General features: G+C 40.8%; 1 protein-coding gene across 1 annotated transcript in view; it reads right to left on the reverse strand.

Moving 5' to 3' along the window:
* kcnh2b (potassium voltage-gated channel, subfamily H (eag-related), member 2b) overlaps positions 1 to 22,313 on the reverse strand; it is a 310,074-nt gene that overhangs the window by 143,959 nt on the left and 143,802 nt on the right. Inside the window, exons 4-7 of the mRNA XM_036125763.1 lie at positions 13,953 to 14,108; positions 11,639 to 11,849; positions 11,170 to 11,501; positions 10,869 to 11,080 (exon numbers count right to left, since the gene is read on the reverse strand). Coding sequence (XP_035981656.1) covers positions 10,869 to 11,080; positions 11,170 to 11,501; positions 11,639 to 11,849; positions 13,953 to 14,108 — 911 coding nt within the window. The remainder of the gene's footprint in view (positions 1 to 10,868; positions 11,081 to 11,169; positions 11,502 to 11,638; positions 11,850 to 13,952; positions 14,109 to 22,313) is intronic.

Raw genomic sequence — 22,313 nt, forward strand, 5'->3', positions numbered from 1 at the left:
TCCTTCACAAAAAATTATTTGTGTGTCGAAAGATTGTCATTCCAATGGTTTCAACTTCATTTCTAAACTTTTAAATGTTGCATAGAATGTCATTTAGGCGATGATCAAGAAGTGAAAAGAATATAGTTTCACCAAAAACCAGCCAAAGCCAGGGGTGCTTTATACGATTTCTGACAGATAAGTCAAAAGAACAGTTAGAGCCAATGTGGGTTGTTGCTGACAAGAATCAATGGCCCCATTAGACACATTTAAGCTAAAACAAACCTTGAGTTTTTTAATACTTATGAGCTGCTAAACATGTAAAAGAATTTAGTAGAACACAGCCCAATTGTCTGAAGCTGGACCCACATGTGGCTTCAAGATAGTGACAACATGACTCTTGCTTTATTTGTGGGTCAGTGAACTCACATGGAAGAGGCACTCAATCAGTTTGAGGTTTTGAGGCAGAGCCACTGAAAGGGCAGCAGATTTACAGTCGTGCTCTATTAGGGTGTCCCTATTACAGATAATCTTTTTTGCCATTGCAACATTAAAGCAGTGGGTAAAGCTTGCCAGTGCTCAGAAAGCCAAACCATGATAGAAAAAGACCTTCGGGATTAAATTTAGTCCCCAGTGGTGTATGAGTTCCTTAATTGTGGGAACACTCAGATGTGTTTAGTAAAAAAAATTAGAAGGGTCTGCAGGTCATATCTTTGTTGATAAAACACCAGAGAGGGGGGTTTGGTGTTGTGTTTGTAGTGGAACACACCGACATGCCTGGGTCAAAAAAAAAAATGAAATACCATTAACTTAAAAGATGCTTTATCGGCCATTCCTGTGCCCTCCTGAGATGGCCTGATGGCTGGGTCACATCATCTGCACAGATGCAGGTCATATGGCATGTTTTTGATCTTCTGAGGCTCGGATGGAAGGAAGATGTGGGAGTAGGTCGAAGAGTTAAGGGTCGCAAAAGCTCACTGATGCACATGAGAAACACAGATTCAGCCTTATTGTTCAATCATAAAGAGAAGCTACTGAAAGTAAATATATTCTGTACTAATAGCTCTGCAAAACAAATGGTCTATTGCAGCCTAATACCTGCTTGTGTACATACAATAAACAGATTAAATCAAAAGTGGGACAGATGATATAGAAGAAGGTGGCCTGATATGATGAATCCCATTTTCTTTTATATCACATGGACTATCTGGTGTGAGCACATCGCTTATTTAGAACACACTGAACCAGAATATATTATGGGAAGAACACAGACCAGTGGGGACAGTGTGACGCTTCAAGCTATGTGTTGCTGGGAAACACATATCGTGAATGGTTTTAGCCATTCACGTAGCAATGCCATTCGAATTAAGCATTGTTAAAAACTAAAACACCACAAGAAAAACCATCGGGTTTAAATACAGGGCTCCATGCTAACAGCATTTCTTGATTATAGTAGCATTCCCTGATTCATCCATTATCCTCTAAGGTCAAGCTGCAGAATAAATGGGTCCAGGATCTCAAACAAGAAGACCCTTTCTTCAGCAACATTCTCCGGCTCCTCTCACAGGACAGAAGGGGTATGCCGTGTTCCCTCAAGAGGATTTTTATGGAAATTCTCTGAATGTAGGCCTCCAGTGCACATCCTGATCAGATGTCTAAAATATCTCAGCTGTGTTTTTTTTTATGGAAAAGCAGGACACTCTTGTAAAAGAGATATTTGATCCCAATGAGTCTCATCCTGGTTAAATACAGGTAGATGAAGCAGTAGGAGAGTATCTCCAAGCTGGCAGAGCACCTCATCATATCCCTAATACCGCTATCCCACTATTAGCCATCACCCTTTCAATTGACTGTGGTGGAAGAAACAATGCTATGTAGTGCCATTACATATGTTTTTAAGTTATTTAATATTTACCAAATATCTCTCAGTATGTTAGGTATTCACCACTGAATATCAGCCCAAACAGCTGATATTAGAATAGTTGAAAGGGTGATTCATTCACTGGCATTCTTTTAACAGCAAACTCTGCACACATATGCAATAAATGAGTGACAACTTATTTTTAAGTATAATAATTTATTACCAGAAATAAAATAAAAATCCAGGGAACACCATTATAGAAAGTCATTTATCTGAATTAACACTATATTTCAATTAACAATTCCTCTCTACTAGCCAAGTGAAATATATATAAAACTACTAAGCAAAATTAGGATAAAAGAAGCCAAGGAACTATGTACACACAAAAGAAACAAAAAGGTCAAAATTAAAATGGTGGAAAACCATCATCAGAACGATTCAGTGAACCCAGTTTCACTGCAGATCCAAGTTAGAGAACCAGGGTTCATTCTAAAGAATGTGGAATGAGGTTAAGTTAGCTTAACTAACTTAGAAAAACAGCGACTCGCCCATTGACAGCTGGAGATAGGCACCAGCACCCCCGCAACCCCACAAGGGATAGACGTGTTAGAAAATGGATGGATGGATGGATGGATGGATGGATGGATGGATGGATGGATGGAACGTAGAACAACATTTGAAATGTGTTCAACCCATTCACAATGCAACTCCCAGTTGGATAAAACATTATTTGAGGAAATAACATTTCAAAGAATGATCTGCTAAATAGAAATCAATAACCTTCAGGACACTTGATTCTTATTAATGTAATTATTTCTCCTTGAAATAATTCAGACTCAAATTGGTAACTTCAGAAGGTGGAGAGGGCTGTAGACGGACGACCGACCGGGAATGATGTGTCGGGGCGCATCCTGGCTGTGTTGCCCTTAGCTTGATAAGTTAATTTTAAGTTACACAAACCACCATTAAATCAACATTAATGCTCCCTATTAATACTATAATAACACTCGTAACAATTTTGGATCTTTAAGCTATATTTTGTTGTATTGAGCTGCCTGGAAAACACGAACATTAATGTCCCATCAGTGTTGAAAACAAATACCATTGTTTCAAGAACGCTAGCAGGCGGTTTAGCCCGTTAGCTCCAGGTCTTAACCTCAGTCAAACCTTAAAACACAGTGAAACCACGTTAAAAGTAGACCATTTTAACTTTCCCTGCTCATTCCCTGCCAAACCTCTGCCTCTGTGTCTGTTTTGTCAACGTTTTGCCATCTGGTTGCAATTAATTACACCAGGGTGAAGCTGGATTTGAGGCCGGGGCGGTCGAGACAGCGGCGTGACCGGGTAAATACACCTTGCTGCGTTAGACTTTTTTACTCCATCATTATACACTGAAATCTGAGACATCTCCAGGGACAGCTTTTGCTTCATCACCGGGAGCTGCCATTGTTGCCTGAATCCAAACAGTTGCTTCTCTGATACGTCACACCTACGAAAATCCCGCCCGGTGAGCCTGATTGGCTCATCTATTTTATGTGGTATTGAAATCCCTCCCAATGGCAGCAATTCCAGATGGAAGTGTGGAGCTCGGTGGAACTGCATCCATCTGGTGAGATTCAGGTTAAGGGTCAGGTTAACGCTCCCCTCACTGGGGAGGAAAGCCAGCAGCTTTTCACATTTCTTGTGGATTCAGCATTATAGTCTTACTGTTATATCCTTCTCTTGTCTGATTTCACAACAGCCATAAGATCATTAGGTTTGTACATTTGCTTACAGTGCATTTAATACTGTAGCATAGAGAATTATTAGCCTCACAAACCAGCCATCCACAGATGTTTTCAAAAGCATCTCACATATCATTTATACCGCACATGTCCACCACAGCTACTGAATCTCTGCAACTGTGACTCAAATCTCATTACAACAAATAAATACTTATATTGCATAATTGCTAGATTCACTATTGAAACGGTTTACTTACCCTGGGACAGCTGTATTGTATCATTTTTTGATCTCCAAGGGGCGCTCACTGAGTATTGAAATCCCATTCTAGGATGGTCTTTAAAGTGAAAGAAAAACAAAGCACGGAAAAACTACCAAACAGAAAAAAACCAGCAGGTGATATCAACATCATGACCCCCTCAGCGACTCCGTGAGGATAATGCCTCCATGAAAGTAACATGCCACTGCAGAATACAGCACACATTTATACCCAAAAACACTCAGGTTCCACATGATTCAGCTGAGGATCAAACTCATGAGCGAAAAGGCCCAAGGAACCCAGCGCCTTCGTCACAAAGCCAGAAAGCAGGGGTCACCTCCAAATGTCCAGAGTTATGCCAGAGCTGGACAACACTCTGCAGGTGAAAGCTAAACAGTTTTAAGAAGCTGGTGTTACTGCAGTAAAACAGAAGCTTTGGAACCCACACAGGGCTGAATAGAGCACTCTCCTCCAGGTTGAAGACTCCTTATTTGGGTAACCATGGTACCGATTTCTGCTAATTTATGTCCTATTTATCAGCTACTGGCAGGCTGTAGAACTTTGCCAGAGGTGGCTCCAACTAAAAATGACTGCTATGTCACGTTAGAGCCAGGCCCTGCTGGCACATTCTACGTGGAAAAAATACCCCAAAAACATGTGGCACTGCTAAAAATACCTGCTTCTGAATCATTCACATCACACCCCACTTAGAGAACTCATGCATACTCATGACCTTATGCAGATATTTATCATCAGATTTTGACACAATTCATGAAATACCGTGGCCTGCCGGCTCTTCTGCACCGTGCGCTAATAAACATGAATACGGGAAGTGGCTTGCAGGGAAGACGACCTCAAGGCAACGTCTCGGAAGATTTTAATTGAAATGCACAGAATAGTTTTAAGTTTTCTGCAGTTTACTTTAATGCATAATTAAAGTTTAAGTATAAGAAGCTTTAATGGCACTCACAGGCCTCACTGATGAGCTAAACCACAGTTATTGCTTCTAAGTTCAGCAAAATATGCTGGCTGCAAGTATTGTTCTATATAAAGGTTTAATAATTGTTACATTTTATAAAATTCAATAACAGTCTGTATTTAGGCATTAAAATATAAGCAACATACTATATGCCATTAATTCAATTCAGTGGAATTCAATAAAAATGTATTAGCCAATGACGGGCAGTTTAAAGGCAGAATGAAGCAGCACAGACATAAAATCACCATCACTGACATGCATGGAAAAACGCACCAAAACAGAGAGCAAATGGATAGCAATCACCAAATAATCAGTCATTTATTGGAAGAACGCTGCACATAATCCTATTTTTATGCTGGTGACAATGCCCTCAATTTCTAAACTATTTTATAAATGTCTGTTGAAATTAGAAATTAGAAAAAAATCTAATTAAAACAACAACAAGAATATACAGAACACAAAACTGAACTATGGGACCATTTTATACTGTGGATAAAAAGCTAAAAAAAAAAAATCCCTGTTAAAATATCAGGGTTGTGTGATGTGAAAAAATTAGACAAAGATTTCACTTTTCCCACCTTTAATTGCGCAGGACCCATGCAACCAACCAAAAAAAATCTCATAGAAATAATTTAACAAAGAGAAAATATGGTCGTACATGAATGCATGCCCTAAACTAATACTTGTTGAACACCATTACGATTTTATTACAGCCCTCACTCCTTTTAGTAAAGAGTTTACCATCACAGCACAGCTTGACTTGGAAATATTTGCCCAATCTTCCTGACTAAAATGCTCCAGAATTGATTGCATGCTCGGCGCTGTTCACATCACCCCTTATATTTTCAGATGGATTCAGATCGTGGCTCTGGTTCTGTCAGTCTTCTTCTTTTGTTGATTTGGATGTTTGTAGGGTCGCTGTAATGCTGACTTGCAGAAGCCTAAATGCTGTGCCAATAACGACTCCTAATTGAAGCTGTTCCCATCTTCCCTCTGCTTTGACTAAGATTCTCGTTCCAGCTGAAGAAAAATAGCCAAAGAAGAAAATGCTGCCACCACCATGCTTCTGTGTGGGTGTGGTGCTCTCTTAGTGATGTGCAGTGTTGTTCTTGAACCAGGGAAACGTTTTGGGATTAGCCAAAATGTTCTACATTGGTTCCGTCAGACCAGAGTACATTTTCATACAAATTTTTGGAAAATGCTGGATGTTGTTCTTAACCAGAATAGGCTTCTCCTGACTGATACCTTTTAAGGAGCTATAAGCAACACAGACACCTTGTGGCGCAAATCGGTACAACAGCCAATGACAACAATCTAATATGCCGTTTGTAAACAGTGTGTTGTTGCACGGACATTTTACTTCCACAGGACACGTCTATGACGTTTTATTCTCCTCTATTTCTGGCCCGCTTCTCTTACTGGCTTCCATTTTGTAGACTGCTGCTCTTTTGCCAAGATAAAATACCAAATTCTGCATTCTGTCCTGGGAACTCTGGGAAATCTCATAAGATTGGCTGAGGAACCAGGAAGTAAACTCGGGCTACACACTGCACTGAAGTAGTTCCGCTAGGTTTGAAACGGGAAAACTGTGACTAAGACATCATTAATGGAGAGGTCCGAGTGTTTATAGGGAATGTTACTTCCATCCCACATGACAAGAATGATTTAGGTTGATTTTACAGTAAATATCTTACTTATAGCTACTTTAAGACTTTAGATCCCTCTGATGTTTGGAAAGCTCCAGGGAGACAAAGGCTTTTGAAGTGAGAATCAACTGATAAATAACTTTATTTGGGGTTATTTAAATGAGGCAATCGAACCAAAGACAGACGTGTTTTGTGTAACTTGTGTTTTAAGTGGTGGTTAATTCTGAACATTTTCAGATCCCAAGTTATAAGACGTTATGCTCAACATATGCAACCACAATAGTTTTTCTATTTCCAATTCCCTCCCCCCAAAGAGATTTGTATTTGTATTTTATTTCAGGGTACTTACTGCGTATTTGATACATTGCAAGATGGAACTACATCTTTAATCATTTATCTTGGTCTTATCTTTTTATATCACAAATTCTGGGATCTGTACTGTAGTGTTTAACGAAGAAGTGCAAGTGTATTTATTGTCTCTTTTAAACCATCAACCTAGACTTATTTAGGTCGATGCATGCAGTTCTTTGGACTAATGCAATGCATCACATTCAAGATGTTGCAATGCATCAACAAGAGAAGATCACCTCATTAAAGCTGAGCCAAGATTTTATTTCAAACAAGGCGACCCCAAAATATGCAAACATTTATTTGTGAGATTGCTCCAATCAATTATTATTCATAACACCCAGATTGTGCGTTTATGGGATTCAGGTTAACAGTCATGGTCAAAAGGTTTTGCAGTGGCAGGAATGTTGTGTTCTGTCAACTTTGCAGCTTCACTTTTGTCCTGACAGTTTAGGTTGCTGTGAGATAATTGCAGAGAGTGACTTTATGCATGTCAAGTCACTGTAAAGAGCTCCATCATCTTAAAAAGTTCACTGTGTAATAAAGACCTATGGTCACTGTACTCTGGCACAAAGTAGCTAAATTGTATTTTAATAGGGTCATATCATCAGCAGGTGAAGCTGTGAAAATCATGTGATCAATCTAAGCTGGAGACTGTTTGCTGGATAAGATGCAGGGAAGGAGCCTCAGGAGTTCTAATAGTGTTCAGAAAAAAATGAAATCTGGTATCTGTTGGTTCTATTTAAGTATCTTTAATTACTTTATCACTATTGTTTCATGTCTTAAAGAGAATGTAATAAGATTGTGTAGATTACTATAACTGTAGACAAAAAACTTGTATCTGTTGGATCTAGCCAAGCATATTATGTTGATTTAACTTTATTGTTTCATGTACTTGCAGAACGGAATAATATATTATTACATAATATTTAAAACTAACTAACAACAGCAAGAGTCATATGTGTTCTGTCAGTAAAACATTTGCAGTAAAAAGCCAGCGCTCTGCTGCAGGGTGCGCTGGGTTCCATCCATCGCTCCATTGGATCTAACAGTGGAGCTGGATGGAACAGACTGCCTGAGTGAAGAGACAGCCTTTGGCTCTGAGTTGAGATGTTGGTAAGGGTTTTTACGCCACTGTGTGAGTGTGTGCGTGTACTTAAATGTCCACGTGTCAGTAAGGATGCAATGCATGGAGCTGGGAAAACTGCACGAGTGCAGTGAGGACTGGGTATGTGAAGAGTATATGATAATCCCTGGCTAATCAAGCTTCTCCTGCTGCAGGATGTGACCACAGTCATGGGCATTAGACCTGAAGGGTGTGCATTGAGGCATAGTCGTAGTTTCTGAACCGTTATTGCAGGCTCTTTAGCTCCACGTCCTTGTGTGTGCATCTCTTTGCCTTGAATCCAAGTGTCCTGGCTGCCTTGCTGGGCTGTGAACTGGTTAAGTCACAGCTCACCTGCTGTAAGTTTTCACTAAAGGGTGACACTGTAAGACTTTCATCAAAGTTTGGTAAAGGCAGCACACTGCAGATTCCTTCAGTGAATAAACAATCACGTTTAAAGGCAGCTGTCCCTTGTATATTCCAGCAATTTCCCCCCAGTGCAGAAACATAAGTCTGCACTTAGGGGGCAGACTGAGAGCATGCAGCTCAGTCACCAAGCCTCATAGGAGGAAAACAAACTCCATGTTCAGAGGAGGAAAAGGGGACGGTGCCAGGAGTCATTTCCAAATGAGACAGAAAATCTGCACGTGTTCTAGTTCTCCCTCACATGCTTTATGAAACATGTAAATTATTCAACCTTGTTTGCACCATAACATCTTCTACACAGTTCTGCGGGGAGAGGGGGGGGGGAATTTCTTGGGCCAGTCGTCACTGTGCCAGTGCTACACTCTTCAGGGCAAAAGTGGTAATGCAGGAGGTCAAACTCAGATGTCTCTGACTACAGTGAGTCTAATGGCTCTCTTTTCTTGTCATCCTTTTTCTGTTTATATATATATATATATATATATATATATATATATATATATATAGATATATAGATAGATAGATAGATAGATAGATAGATAGATAGATAGATAGATAGATAGATAGATAGATAGATATCAGCCTTTTTAACAGGAATAAAGGCTTTAAAATATGTTTCCTGCAGTGAATTGAGTTACTGAAATAAATTAACTTCTCAATCAAATTCTTATTTACTGAATATGACTGTGTGTATGTAAAACATAGCCTCAACTTCTCTATAGTTTGATCCATTCTTCCTATTAGGCTGCTATAAATAGAAGACCATTTGGAGACACAGCTGGTGTTGTTTCTTCCCATCTGCACTGTATAACAACTATAGTACACAGCATTAGTTAACAGACATGTATCCATAAATATACACGCACACAGACACTGGGGGCTATGTTTTAACCTTGCCAGCTGAGGCTCACATGCTGTGGGGCATGATTACATTTGGCGATCCACCATTGACCCTGAAGAGAATGGAAAGTCCACATCTCAATTAGATTGACAGAAAAATGCATGCTTTACATCTCCTTTTTAGTAACCCCATGTATACTGAGAAATGAGCTGTATCTGTCCCAGACTTTTGCTCTTATTACTCATCATCATAAACTTTGAAAGCTGCGAGTTGGGTGAAGAAAAACAGCTAGTTTCTGTGATGGGATTTCTGGAAATCAATGAAAGAACAACCTTGACAAAAGCAATCAATGTCTCCCTTCCAAAGCATATCAATGAGTGACTAACTTGGGATCATGGAAGGTATTGGTTAAGGCGAGAGTAAGAGTTTCTGTAGGTAACAGTACGGCTGAACATGGTATGGCAAAATTGCTCTTTTTTGGAGCTTTCAACCTTTTGCCTGTAATGGATTATAAAACAAAATCACATAGCACTGTGACACCCCCTCTGCTCCTAATTATTAATGACAGCCCATCACAGGAAAGAAAAGAAAATATATTCTGAATGCTGTTTCTTCATTTCCTTACATTATAGTTCTTAAATAGAAACTAAACTAAAGAGGAATTGGCTATAATTGTTATCAGCCGGTTAAAGCTTTAAACCAGAGATCGGAAATCTGCCACAAAACTGTCATTGATGAATCTCCACCTCCTGCTGCCTGCAGAAGGACAAATCCTCCTCTCCATCCTCCCTAAACACTAAACAGTCCAAACAGTCCAAGACGGAGTGAGAGACAGAGCGAGATCATGAAGGTCAGAAAATCTTAAACATAGGAATGATTGCACATAAAAAGCTAACCATACTTCCTTTTTGTGTTTGACATTGGCCACATCCCATAATACGCATTACGGGGCATTTACGTGTTCAGTGCCAGATTTAGTAAGCCGTGACAAATTTAGAAAAGTCATGATCATAATGAACATCGCGTGAAGGTTTCATTAAGGGTAAATACTTCTGGATGAGAACAACATTTTCAGTAACAGTTAGCAGTGGGACACGGTCCCTGCAGAGAAATCCAAGTTCTTTACACAGTCCATCCTTATTACTGTGTAATAAATGTAATTAGTTGTTGCTGTTTTGTGCCTATGCTCATAATGTTGTATGGTTACAAATTAGTAATTATAATTTTTTTTTAAAGAGTCGTCTTGCAACTAATGTTGTGTCCCAGCAAACAAGAGTTTGCAGTAAAGTCGGGGATCAGTTCACACCACCTGACAGTGTCCAGAACTCCTTCCAACCTGTTTGCATAAATATGTCTCAGTTAAACATTTACTGCGACCAAGGACCATTAAATCGAGTCGGTACCCCTATCAACTTGCAAACTCCAGTCCTCACCTGCTCTCACACGAGCAGATTTCCAAGCTGTAGGCAATGTTTTCATGTCCTTTCATCATTTTGTAATGCAACAACGCTGCTTATTCTAACAGCATGTGGAAATAGCTTGCAGATGCATGCAGGGATGAGAGGGTTTGCATCCATACACACTCCAAACAACTTGGTAACAACCCCAACTTCAGAGTGACTTCAGCCTCAGCAGAGACAACAGGTCTAGTCAGTCCAGAATAAACAATCTCATTCAAACCATTCCCTCATGGAGGACGTCCTACCTGTGTGACCTTCTCTGTGACGTTGTGTGTCCTGTCAATAAGTTTGCAGGGCGCTATGATGTCCATCTCTCCAGAGGGCAGGGCGATGAGGGGGTCTGGTTTGAAATCCACAAAGTTGAGGGTGATCTGGGGGATTTTGGATATCGTACGGTACCGCATCAGGTCCGAGTCGGAGGTGGAGTTCAGTATGTTAGACTTGCTGTTTACTGCACCTGTAAGTAAACACCGAGTCAGGATTAATGCAGGAAACACTCAGCGCGGCAGGAACAGAGCTGAGATGCTGCGCCTCCTCTGAACTCACCGGTGCTACTACTGGCTGGCCGGACGCTGACCCTCCGGTTCTTCCGGTCCCACTCGGGCCTCAAGGCCTCGATCTCGTCCACGGAGGAGGCGCGCCGCATGCTGTGGAAGCTTTCCCGCGAGCGGCTGTTCGTCAGGGAGCAGTTGGAGCACGAGGCGTCCGGGTTGAGGCTGAGGCGGTGGCGCACCACGACGCACGGGGTCGACTGATTAATGGGCCCGACCAGGTGAGCCCGGTGGGCCGGGAGCCGAGGGAGGGAAACGGGAGCCTCTGAGCACAAAAGTGTGCGCTGGTCCTCCTGCCGATCTTCTGGCCAATGCTGAAGAGCTGACCTAGAATATAGAATAAACAGAGCAAAAGAGAACAAGGCCAAGATTAATAATCACATAAAGACTACAGGGAATATTTCACATTACACATTTGTTTCTGTCTCAGACATGCCTTTCTACAGCAGTCCTGAGGCATCTACCTGCTTCCACTGAGTTGCTCCTGGTGGTTTGGTGGTAAGGGGGGCAGAGGGAGGAACTCGCCCAGACCTAAGGATTCTGGACTATGGTCTGGATGTAGCGGCAGGGGCGTAGCTATGGGGACGTGACCGGCCTCTGCGTCGTCCAGTGATGCTTTACTGTTGGACAGGGAGCGGAGCTGGGGGAATCGCAACTTGAAGCCTCGTGGACGACCTGAGAGAGAAGGAGACGGGCAGATGGAGAATAAACCTGGCTGCTGACCTGCTGTGTTGACAAGTGGATTTAAAACTGGGTGGAGGTTCACGCAGGAAAGTGAGAGATTTGTAAGAGATGTGGGACAGTAACATTGACGTGACTGTGGTTAACATGAAAGGGGAATATTCTCAGTCATTTCAATAAGTCAAACTCATATTTCGTAGAATCATTACACATAAGGTGAAAAGTCCCAAGCCTTTTTTTCTTGTAATCCTGGTGATTATGGCTGACATAAAAAACACAATATTTAGGCTGCCAGAACATTAGAATACTGAAAAAGTTCCTTATTGGACACTTTTGGTTAAAGCCTTTAAACGGTCTCTCACTCTGGTTCAGCAGGCAACACAATCATGGGGAAGGCTGCTGACTGGACAGATGTCCAGAAGACAGTCATTGACACCCATCACAAGAGGGGGGGGGGGGGGGGAGCACTAAAGATCATTACTGAAGAAGCTGGTTGTTCACAGAGTTCTGTGTCCAAGCATGTTACCAGAAAATTTAGTGGAAGGAAGAAGTGTGGTAGGAAAAGGTGCACCAGCAACAGGGAGAACAACTTCAGAAGCAGTGGGCTGGGGCTGGAGTCAGTGCCTCAAGAGCCACCACACACAGACTATTACTCAACATGGGCTAAATGTTTAATTCCTCATGTTAAGCCACTTCACTCTAGAAAAGCAATTGGACTGCTGCTCAACAGTTCAAAGTACTGTTTCAGATGGAAGTAAATTCTGCATATAATTTGGAAATCAAGGCAAATATACCCTACATAGTATATATATATTTCCACCTATCTATTACCTATAGCCACCCATGCTGGGTCGCGGGAGGGCTGTTGCCTATTTCCAGCAGTCATATAGCGAGAGGACACCCTGGACAGGTTGCTAGTCCATCACAGAGCAACACAAGACAAACAACCATATATGCACACATCTAAGGGCAATTTAGAGAGGTCAATAAACCCAACATTCATGTTTTTGGAATGTGGGAGAAAGACTATCCACACATGCACTGGAAGAACATACAAACTGGATTTGAAACCAGGACCTTCTTGCTGCAAGGCAGCAGTGCTACCAACTATGTCACTGTACATAGTTATGCAATTATCCATAACTTTATGATTATTCCCTACTTTGTGTCAGTTTATCATATGAAATTCTCCAACGATGCCAGTTTGTGGCTTTTACTTGACATAATAACTATTCAGAAGAAGAATCTATTAACCACTGGATTGTTATTTTACTGTATATGCCTTGTCATTAGAGCAGAAATACAAAAAATCTGGATTTAAACTGATGAGAGCTGTTGGTTCTATCTTGCAAGCAGGTCACCACCTATTTGGCTTCAGGGGAGAGTCGGTGCCCACACTTTTTGATGTAGTTTCATGATGATTCACAAATCAAAAACAATAATGAATCAATAAGTGTATCAGAGGAATTTGTTTTTTTGTTTTTTTAGAAGAATGGATAGTCTGTCAGAACCCAGAAAAAAACACCTGGAGCTTCAGGACTGAGTTGGAGTAGAAATGCAGTGCAAATTCGTGTTAAATGTATAAGGTGGTGGGTGATCAGCTTGTGCGATCCATCCAGGAGTGACTGTGCTTCTAAAGTGTTGATTGTGCATTGCCTGATAAAGCAGAATAGAGTTTAATCCCCAAGTTGCTTCATAAAACTAGGAAATTAGACTTCTGTTCCACTTGGCTTGCAATGAAGACATTTTAAATACAAGATACAAAAAAAAGTAACCAGAAATTACTTTCTTGTATATATATATATATATATATATATATATATATATATATATATATATATATATATATATATATATATATATATATATATATAAAATGTGTGTGCAGGGTGTGTGGGGTCTGCAGACAGATCCATTGTGATCTCTACAGAGCTAAATGTTCTACAGAGAGGATCATGGCCATAGTGTGAAAAGGGTGAATGGGAACCTTAATTAAAAAAAGGAAACTGTGAAAGGTTCCTGCATTTCTGTTCCTGGTCAGAAATCACCAGCTGTGCATAAATTACACTTTGATGGTGCAGAGAATGAACGAGTTACCTGTAACAAGCCAGGTGGGCAGGCGATGATTCAGCTCCCGTTTGTGGTCCTTAAATGTATCGTCAGTCATGACCTCAAAGTTGAGGATAAACATGATCACCACTCCATCCTCGTTCTTCACCGGCACCACGTCCACCATACACTGGAAGCACTGGCCTGCAGGAAGAGAAAACTATTTTAAACTCTCGAGCCCAGTGACAATACTTTCAGCCAGCACAAGAGAAAAAACACATCAGGAGAATAACCTTTTCAACAGCAATCAAAATTTCAAAATTCTCCAATGACAAATGAAAAGTCCCTGAGCAGACAAAAATACATGTTTTTTTTTCTGAAAACGAATATGCGTTCATTTTAAATGCAAACAAGTTAGCTGAGGGACACACATTTTCCTTTATACTCACAATTAAAAGTGAATCTGTGCCCAATCAGCTCTTAGACTCTTTACAATGTGAGATGAGCCACACTCTTGAATCTGCAAAGGAACGCTGAAACAGCTAAGAAGCATGAAATTAGACTGCGTATGTGAATAAGTGGTGGAGCTCAACACACGTCACAAAGGAGCCTAATTGGAAGATATGGTTCTGTTCTGCTCTCAGCTTTAGGCATCAGGACCATCAAGGCATCAGAATGTCCAAACAGTAAAGAGAGCAAACAGTAATATAAAATAGAAAAGGTCATACTCAAACAAAGAAACTCAATGAGATTACTAAAAGGCAACCTGGGAAGATTAAAAATGTCACAGATCTCTCACATGCATTCTCACACATTTAATCTGGATGCAATGAGGATGTCAAGAGAAAAGCCTTTGCTGTGTTCAGATCCAGTTCTTTACATTTACAAGAAATCCCATCAGCTCTACAGCAGAACTTGCTTCGTTTCTCACTGTAATCCTCGTGTTTGTTTCTGTCATCACCAAACCGGCCTTCCCATGTCCACATCCCTCTCATCCCGTCTCTTACCTGGACAGCGATGGACAGTGAGCACGTTTCCAAACAAAAGCAGCAGTAGTTGTGTTAACGAGGAGCGGTTCAAGCCAGTCCCGTGAGCTGTACTAGCCAACATGGAGCGCATCTACAGCATGCCTGCTTCGCCCACCAAACCTGCCTGCCATTCATCTCGCATCATCGCTCAAGAGTGGGCCAAAATCCGATTGGACAGGAGCTCTAATCCCAACACAGCGGGGGGAAAAATATGAAATGCAGAGAAAACTAAAGGATTACACCATCTGGCCTCATCCAGCAGCACTTGTGCACGTATGCCTGCATGCATCCATGCCTTAATGTGTAAACGTGTAGGTATATGACAAAGCTCACGCTCATTCATGAGCTCCGGGCTCCCGTTCATTCATTCATGTTTGCAGCTGTGAAAAGGCATTTGCAGCTTTGTTTAATCACTGGATGTGTTACTGAATCAGGCTAAGAGCTGCTTTGGAAAACTCTACAGCCACCTGACAAAGGACACACACATGCTTCTTTCTTTGTTTCTTCATAAAGCTTAACTTACACACAAATATGACCAATAGGTACAAAGAATCACAGCTCTGAAACTGTAAGTTGTACTGTGCAGAAGTTTTAGACCGCTTCCACTTTCATCCTACTCTCCCTTTAAGAAGGAAGACTTAAGAATTTTTTTTCCCAAAAGGTTCTTTTGAAGTTTTTTTCTCTTGCTCTTTAGCTTTTCGATCAAAGATAAGCATTTGAATAAAATAGGTAAATACATACTATTTCATTTTGTCTAGACTGAAAATAAGTGAAAATCCAAACTACTCCTCCCTCCACAAGCAAAAAATTAGACTGAAAGCCTGAAGAGGCGTCCCTCTTAAACACCTTAAAAACTAAAAAGAGTCCTTGGAAGACAAAGATACTGTACACAGGTCTAGATCTGTTGGGGCATTTTAATCACATTCTAAAAAGAGAAAAAAAAATGAAACAACTTCAGTGAATTGCTTTAATTGGTAAACAGCAAATTAATTAACTAAATAAGTTAAGTTGTTTCAGCATTCTCTTTTAAGAGTATATTGCAGGACTGACGTCTTGTTCAGTAGCAAAAAAGAAGCCATGGGGTTTAGCAATAAATCAACAACTAAGAACCCTCTCACAAGGATTACACTGTTTAACAGATGTAACTACAGCACATTTTAAAGGAATTGCACTGACAAAGCGAGGAAAGGAGAACTTGGAACAATTTCACATTTGGAAGACTCAGAGATAGTGAATAATAAAGAGAGACTAAGAGACTGGCCTCAAAGGAGCGTTAACCAGACTTTCACTCAGTAAGCGCACTATAATCAGACCTGAAACCTGTCAGTACTCCAGAGGGTCATTGCTGTTTGCACATCAGAAGATGAAGCACTTAAAACCTTACATTATGAAGCTCCTCCATTTTTCTCTACAGGTGTCTATAAAACAGATGTCGATGGTTTAAGATCTATCAAAGTTGAAGCCAACAAAAAGAGCAATAGACTATTTTATACCGTTATGACAGAATTGCAATGCTAAAAAAAAACAAAAAAACAATTGAAACAAAACTCTCTCCCACTGTAAAACTCCCTCTAAAGGTTGAGAATTGAAAAAGCGACTGCCTCCCTATCAGAGCCTTTTTCTGGGTTAAATTCCTACCAAGGTGATTTCTTCTGATTTTGCTAACTGGTATAACGGCCTCAGGAAGTTAACATGGGCTCCAGGAAAAGGTTCCTGGATTTGAAACACAATTTTTCGTCAGTTATGCTCTTCACACTTATCTGTGTGAAGGCAAGTCTGCGTTAACTCCACATAAACATGTGCAGTACTCTTACACCCAAGCCAACTTGTATTGATCAATGCATCAGCTCATCAGACATGCTCAAATGCCTATTTATCTGCATGTGTTTGTCCTGGATTTTGTGGAGTGGTGAAAATCTGCGATTAAGCCCGCGTATTTTCTGAACATCTGACCTATTTGTTGCTGACCGTCGTGCCACGCTCCCTAGAGTAAAAGATTTCCTGCAAGTGCATGTGAAATGATTGAGATTGGAGGTTCGAAGGGCAAAAGCCATTTCGTTTAAAAGCCCTGCCAGGAGGTATTCCAATTCTGCATGTTCTACTTGATAATCTGATTCAGCGCTACTGATTTGCAAAGCTCCAGGAGATTATAGCAGCACACACAAAATGCAGAGGACACACAGAACAACAAAAAAAGGCTTTTATAGAAACAAAGAACCAGAAGTTTTTAGTGACCAGATAGATTATATAAGATAACTGTATGATAAGAATCTAGGAAGAGGTGAAATAACTCTGAACACTTGTTCCATGTGTAACAAAGGAGACTGTACCTTGGAAAAACATGAATTCCTCTTAAACTTCAACATATTTATTTGGATAAAAAAGGAATACACAGTTTTCTTTGTTTTTACTAATACAAATCTTATATTTGAGGCAATCATTTTTATTCACCCCCTGAGTCAATACTTTGTACAACCATCATTTGTTTCAACCAGTTTCATCCAGCTTTGCATCTGTAGAGACAAAACATTTTAACCAAATTTTCATAAGAAATTGCTAAGCAATTTCATAAGAAATTGCTAAATGGCTGAAGAAGATCTCAGACTTCGAAGTCTTGCAACAGATTGTTCTCGATGGAATTTGGGTCTGGACTTTGACTGGGCCATTTGAAGACATTATGCCACACCAGTCTCTAGTCCTTTGCTGTCTCTAACAGCTCTTCTTCCAGTGTTGTCCTCTCTTTAGGTCTGCTCTGACCGCATTCCCCGTCCCTGCTGAAGTACAGTATCTCCACAGCATGACGCTAGCACATACATGAGTGACCATGGCAATGGTGTGTATAGAGTGATGAGTAGTGTTGTTAATTTTCAACCCAAAGCAGTGTTTTGTAATTAAGCCAAAAATGTTGTGAAGCAGTTGGTTTTGATCCAAATCAACCTAACTAGAAAAGGAAACATGGGTTCCTAAATTTTATCCATTAAAACTGCAGTCATAAGTCATAAGAGTCAGTGTTTATATACGCAACATAGGGAATGACTAAACCAAACTGGAAATGGATATCAACGGCAGAAAGTATGTTAGAAACAAGAAGGGGGTGTACAGAAAAAGTGAGCAAAAAGAGGTAAACAATATCATATAGTAGTAGAACAGTTGCGCAAAAATGTGTTAGGAAGCCAGAATGATATTACCACAATTGTGTTGAAGCCTGGCCCTGGCTTCATGGGCGGGCATTGGGGGGCCGTGCCCCCGCGCTGAGCCAGCTGTGCCCGCCCTGGACTGGAAGCTGTCTTTTTTTTTTCTTTTTGTTTAACCTCATTGTGGCCATCGTTCTATTAATACTATCTTTGGTGTGTCAATCATACAATTCAACCAATCAAATCAACGACTGAAGGCAACATGCTAGCCAATCACAGCTGGAGAGGGGTGGGTCTCTGGGTCAGACATTTATAGCCTTCAGAGATGCCCAGGCACAGGCTGGCTGTGGTCACAGCCAGCCTGGGGTCGGTAGTGTGGGATGGATATCTGGTCTGATTACCAAATGATTACAAGAAGAAGCAAAGAAGCAACCGAGGTTGAACTGGAAGCAGTGCTATTATTTTTTGTTTGAAACGTCAGCATTGAAGTCAAGACTGGAGTAAGCATTCACGCTAGGAGGGTTAACTAGAAAGCTAGGAGCACAAGGAGCAGAAGCAAACGGTAAAACTGTCAAACTGAAGAAACTTGGGTTACTTGCAAGCAGACGGGAACTCTGCTTTGTTCTGATCCTTGTTCTCTTAGCTGCTGTGATTACAGAACCTCTTCAGTCAGTGTTCAGCCTGACACCAGTGCTAGTGTTTATCAGCGTGTAGCTTATGCTGGACTTTGAGTCAAAACACAGCGCTACAGGTTGCTGTATCTCACTGATGGTTTCCAGCCCAAACCAGCATAAAACCTGCCCAACTTAAAAGAAAAAAACAAGCCCAAATCTCAAACTCTCTCATGTTAAAAGCACAGAACTATTAAACACTTAAGAACATGCCATTAGCACACAACTGCGCTGAAGCAAAGAAAAAACTTTGCACACACGGGCTCCGCACAAAATGTACAATCAGACAACCAACCAAATAACACACAAGATCACTTTAACAACCATGATATATCAACTGGAAATTTTTTTTATCAATAGCATCCTAATATGAGTTGTAAATCTACCTTAAACTTAATTTCTCTTACAGAGTATAGCCCAACCAAACCTTTCTCTTTCACACAGCCATGAAATATTTTAAGTTGATCAGTAGAACGCAATCCCTCTTGGGGTGTTTACATTGACAAATACAATTTCATAGTGACACTTGATTAACCATTATTCTTGTTTTATTATAACAATCAATATTATTCATTATAACTATTATTCACTGATGATGTCAGATTCGACAGATTCGACTCATATAAAAAATAAATTGACCATGAGTCAATGAGTTCAAGGAGATGGCATTTTAAAATGGTTTTGTCAGGGTTTAGGTTTTGATCAGGCTTTTGTTTACTATTTTTTCAGTTTTTCGTCCTTGTTAGGGTTTTAGTTATGATTTGACTTTATCTTCTGTTAGTTTTCAGCTCCTCCTTCCCCTCACTCAGCTTTCCCTTCACTCCCTCTGCAGTCAGTCAGACCTGTTAGTCATTAATCAGTCAGACTCATTTCACCTGCCAGCCTCCCTATTTAGGCAAGGCAAGGCAAATTTATTTATATAGCACATTTAAGTACAGAGACAATGCAAAGTGCTTTTCATGATTAAAATATAGGAAAATAAAACAGAATAAAAGCCTCCCTCTGCTTCCGCTCCTCTGCTGGTTCGTCTATATGCAACACCTACTCCTTACCTGTTTACCTGTATGTTTCCTGCTTGCTACTGGAACCCTGCCACCTCTGCATCTCTTACCTCAGCCTGCCATTATTTATTCCAGTCACGTCGGTGCATTTTCCTGTTAAGACTGTGATCTGCAAGTATTCACCCAGTTAAGCTATTTTTATCCTGTTATGACTCTGTCCAGCAAGGTCCCCTCTCTGCTGTGTTGTGGATTCTACTGCTGTGCTCAAGATAACTTACTGCTACTGCCCTAGTAAACAAACCGTAGTTATGTTTACTAGGGCAGTAGCAGTAAGTTATCTTGGACTGATGCCAGCAAACTGGGTCCTATTCTGTGTCCACGTGGCAGGTCTCCGAACTTCATTCGGGTCAAAGGACAGGGAGATGAGCGGGTCTCTCCTATGGTGCTCTAAGCAGCGGGTGAGAAGAGAACGATGGGTCCTGGGGTCTGGCCTTTATACTTTGATCAGGCACCCTGCTGGGAGAACAGCCACTTGGGAAGGGATGACTGCAGCAGTCCCTTACAATATTGTAGCTTCAGCCTTAGAGTCTGATCTTATGTTATTTTCCTGTTGATTTCACAACAATTCAGCACAAAATTCTCTTTGTACTGACACAATCTTCTCAGAGCTGAGAAGATCTTATCTCTCCTATTAGTAGGTCTGTTAAAATTAGTTACATGGTTGGGACCAACACACTCACACACCTTTCTAGTACATTCCCCTGAATGAATGGCTGGCCTCCCCATAGTGTTTGCATAGAACCAATTAGTTGACGTTGTGCGGCTAAGTCCAGCCTATTGTACGGGGCACGCTTTCACAAAGACATAAATATGTATTGTATTCTGATGACGAGGCTCTTTCTGCAGATACAGTCCAGCATTGTACAACTTCACATTTGGCCAAAATCAAATTAGACTTCGGCTTCTCAGAACTAAAGTCTCTGGCTCCTTTCTTCCGACTGCCAACAAAAGAACCATATAATAGGAAAAGTTAACACTGTAGATTTTGCAACAATTATTTACAATATTTCACTTGTATATGAGAGAATCTTCCTGAATGAAGCAAAAAGTGATGTGTTACATTTGAAAGTTTGGTCTGTTTTTAATCAAACAAGTCAACAAACCAGGTAAGGTTTGTAGGGTAAAAACAAATGTAATGAAAAGTGATTTAACAGAAAAACTTTAAAAAAAAACCTGCAGGGAAGCAGGGGAAAGATCAAGCAGGCAAAATGAAGACCATTCGAGTCCACAGATAAGCAGAGGTCGTGTGTGTTTACTGACTCTTTATGAGCTGATTGATAAGTGACTTAATTTAGTGATTTTATTTAATGAAAAAATAAAGGAGGTGCAAAATCAACTAGTCTTATGTTTGTATGGTGAGCTATAAACTTTTAGTTTCTGTGCACGCAGAGAAAAAACAACTTTTTGTGAATTAAGTGTTCTCTCTTCTGCGATGGACTGGCGACCTGTCCAGGATGTACTCCGCCTCTCGCCCATTGACAGCTGGAGATCGGCACCGGTACCCCTCACAAACCCAGCAGGGATAAGCGTGTAGGAAAATGAATGGATTGATGGGTGTTCCATCTTTCCCATGCTTTAAATCCCTTTTCGCCTAGCTTTACGTTCTCCATGTTTACTCTTGTTCCTTTCCAGGTTCTTGTTTTTAGATTTTCATGATGCCATATCGGGACCAATGTCTTGTTTTTTTCTTTTGCTTCTCTTTGGGTTTTCTGCCACTTCTGCTGCCTCACACTGACTTTTGTCATGACATACGTCCAGTTCTGCCTCCCGTGACAAGAATCTCATCACAGCTAAAGTGGTTCTCAGAGTGTGAAACAGTACTCCTTACCTGGGAACACCAGAATTTAGAGTCTTAGCCCAAACCCAGGTCTGACAGATTCTTCTGACATCCTCATGACTGGAATAGGCCTCCGTTTAAACCAGTGGCATTATGTCTTTGTCATTTTCCTTCCTATTCTCTATTCTTTGATTTACTGTACATGTATAAATGGGACAAACAACACAACCCTCACCTCTTAACTCACTCTTAACCAGAAATTGAGACTCCAACTTGACTGGCACACAGGTCATAAAAATGAAAAGTCTTCAGGGTGTAGATTTGACCTGGACTCCTGGCCTGAGACGTGAGTCTTGGTAACAGTTTTTATCTCATGTAATGAAGAGTGAAAGGAAGCCTTTCTGTGAGCTACAGACAGCAAAAAATGTTTAATAAAGACATCAGTCCCAGTTCACAAGGTAAATTCTGATTAACTCCACTGCAGTTGTATAAAGTGGACCCTCCCTAGGTGCTGTAACTATAAATGGTTTGTCAATGGGGTTTTAAGTCCCAGACGTACCAGGTGGAGGATCGCTGTGTGTGTCAGGGCCTTCGGAAAAATGACGTGCCTGGAGGTGCGTTGCTGTCAAGTGGAGCATTTGAGCAGGCATCTGTCATGGTCAGCTATCTACTAAGCCTAGCTCTAGAATGCATTAGGCATATTTATGAGACTGCTTCAGCATTTGGCAGTGGGGACAA

The sequence above is a fragment of the Fundulus heteroclitus genome, chromosome 21 (genome assembly GCF_011125445.2).
Source record: "Fundulus heteroclitus isolate FHET01 chromosome 21, MU-UCD_Fhet_4.1, whole genome shotgun sequence".
Classification (NCBI taxonomy): Eukaryota; Metazoa; Chordata; class Actinopteri; order Cyprinodontiformes; family Fundulidae; genus Fundulus; species Fundulus heteroclitus.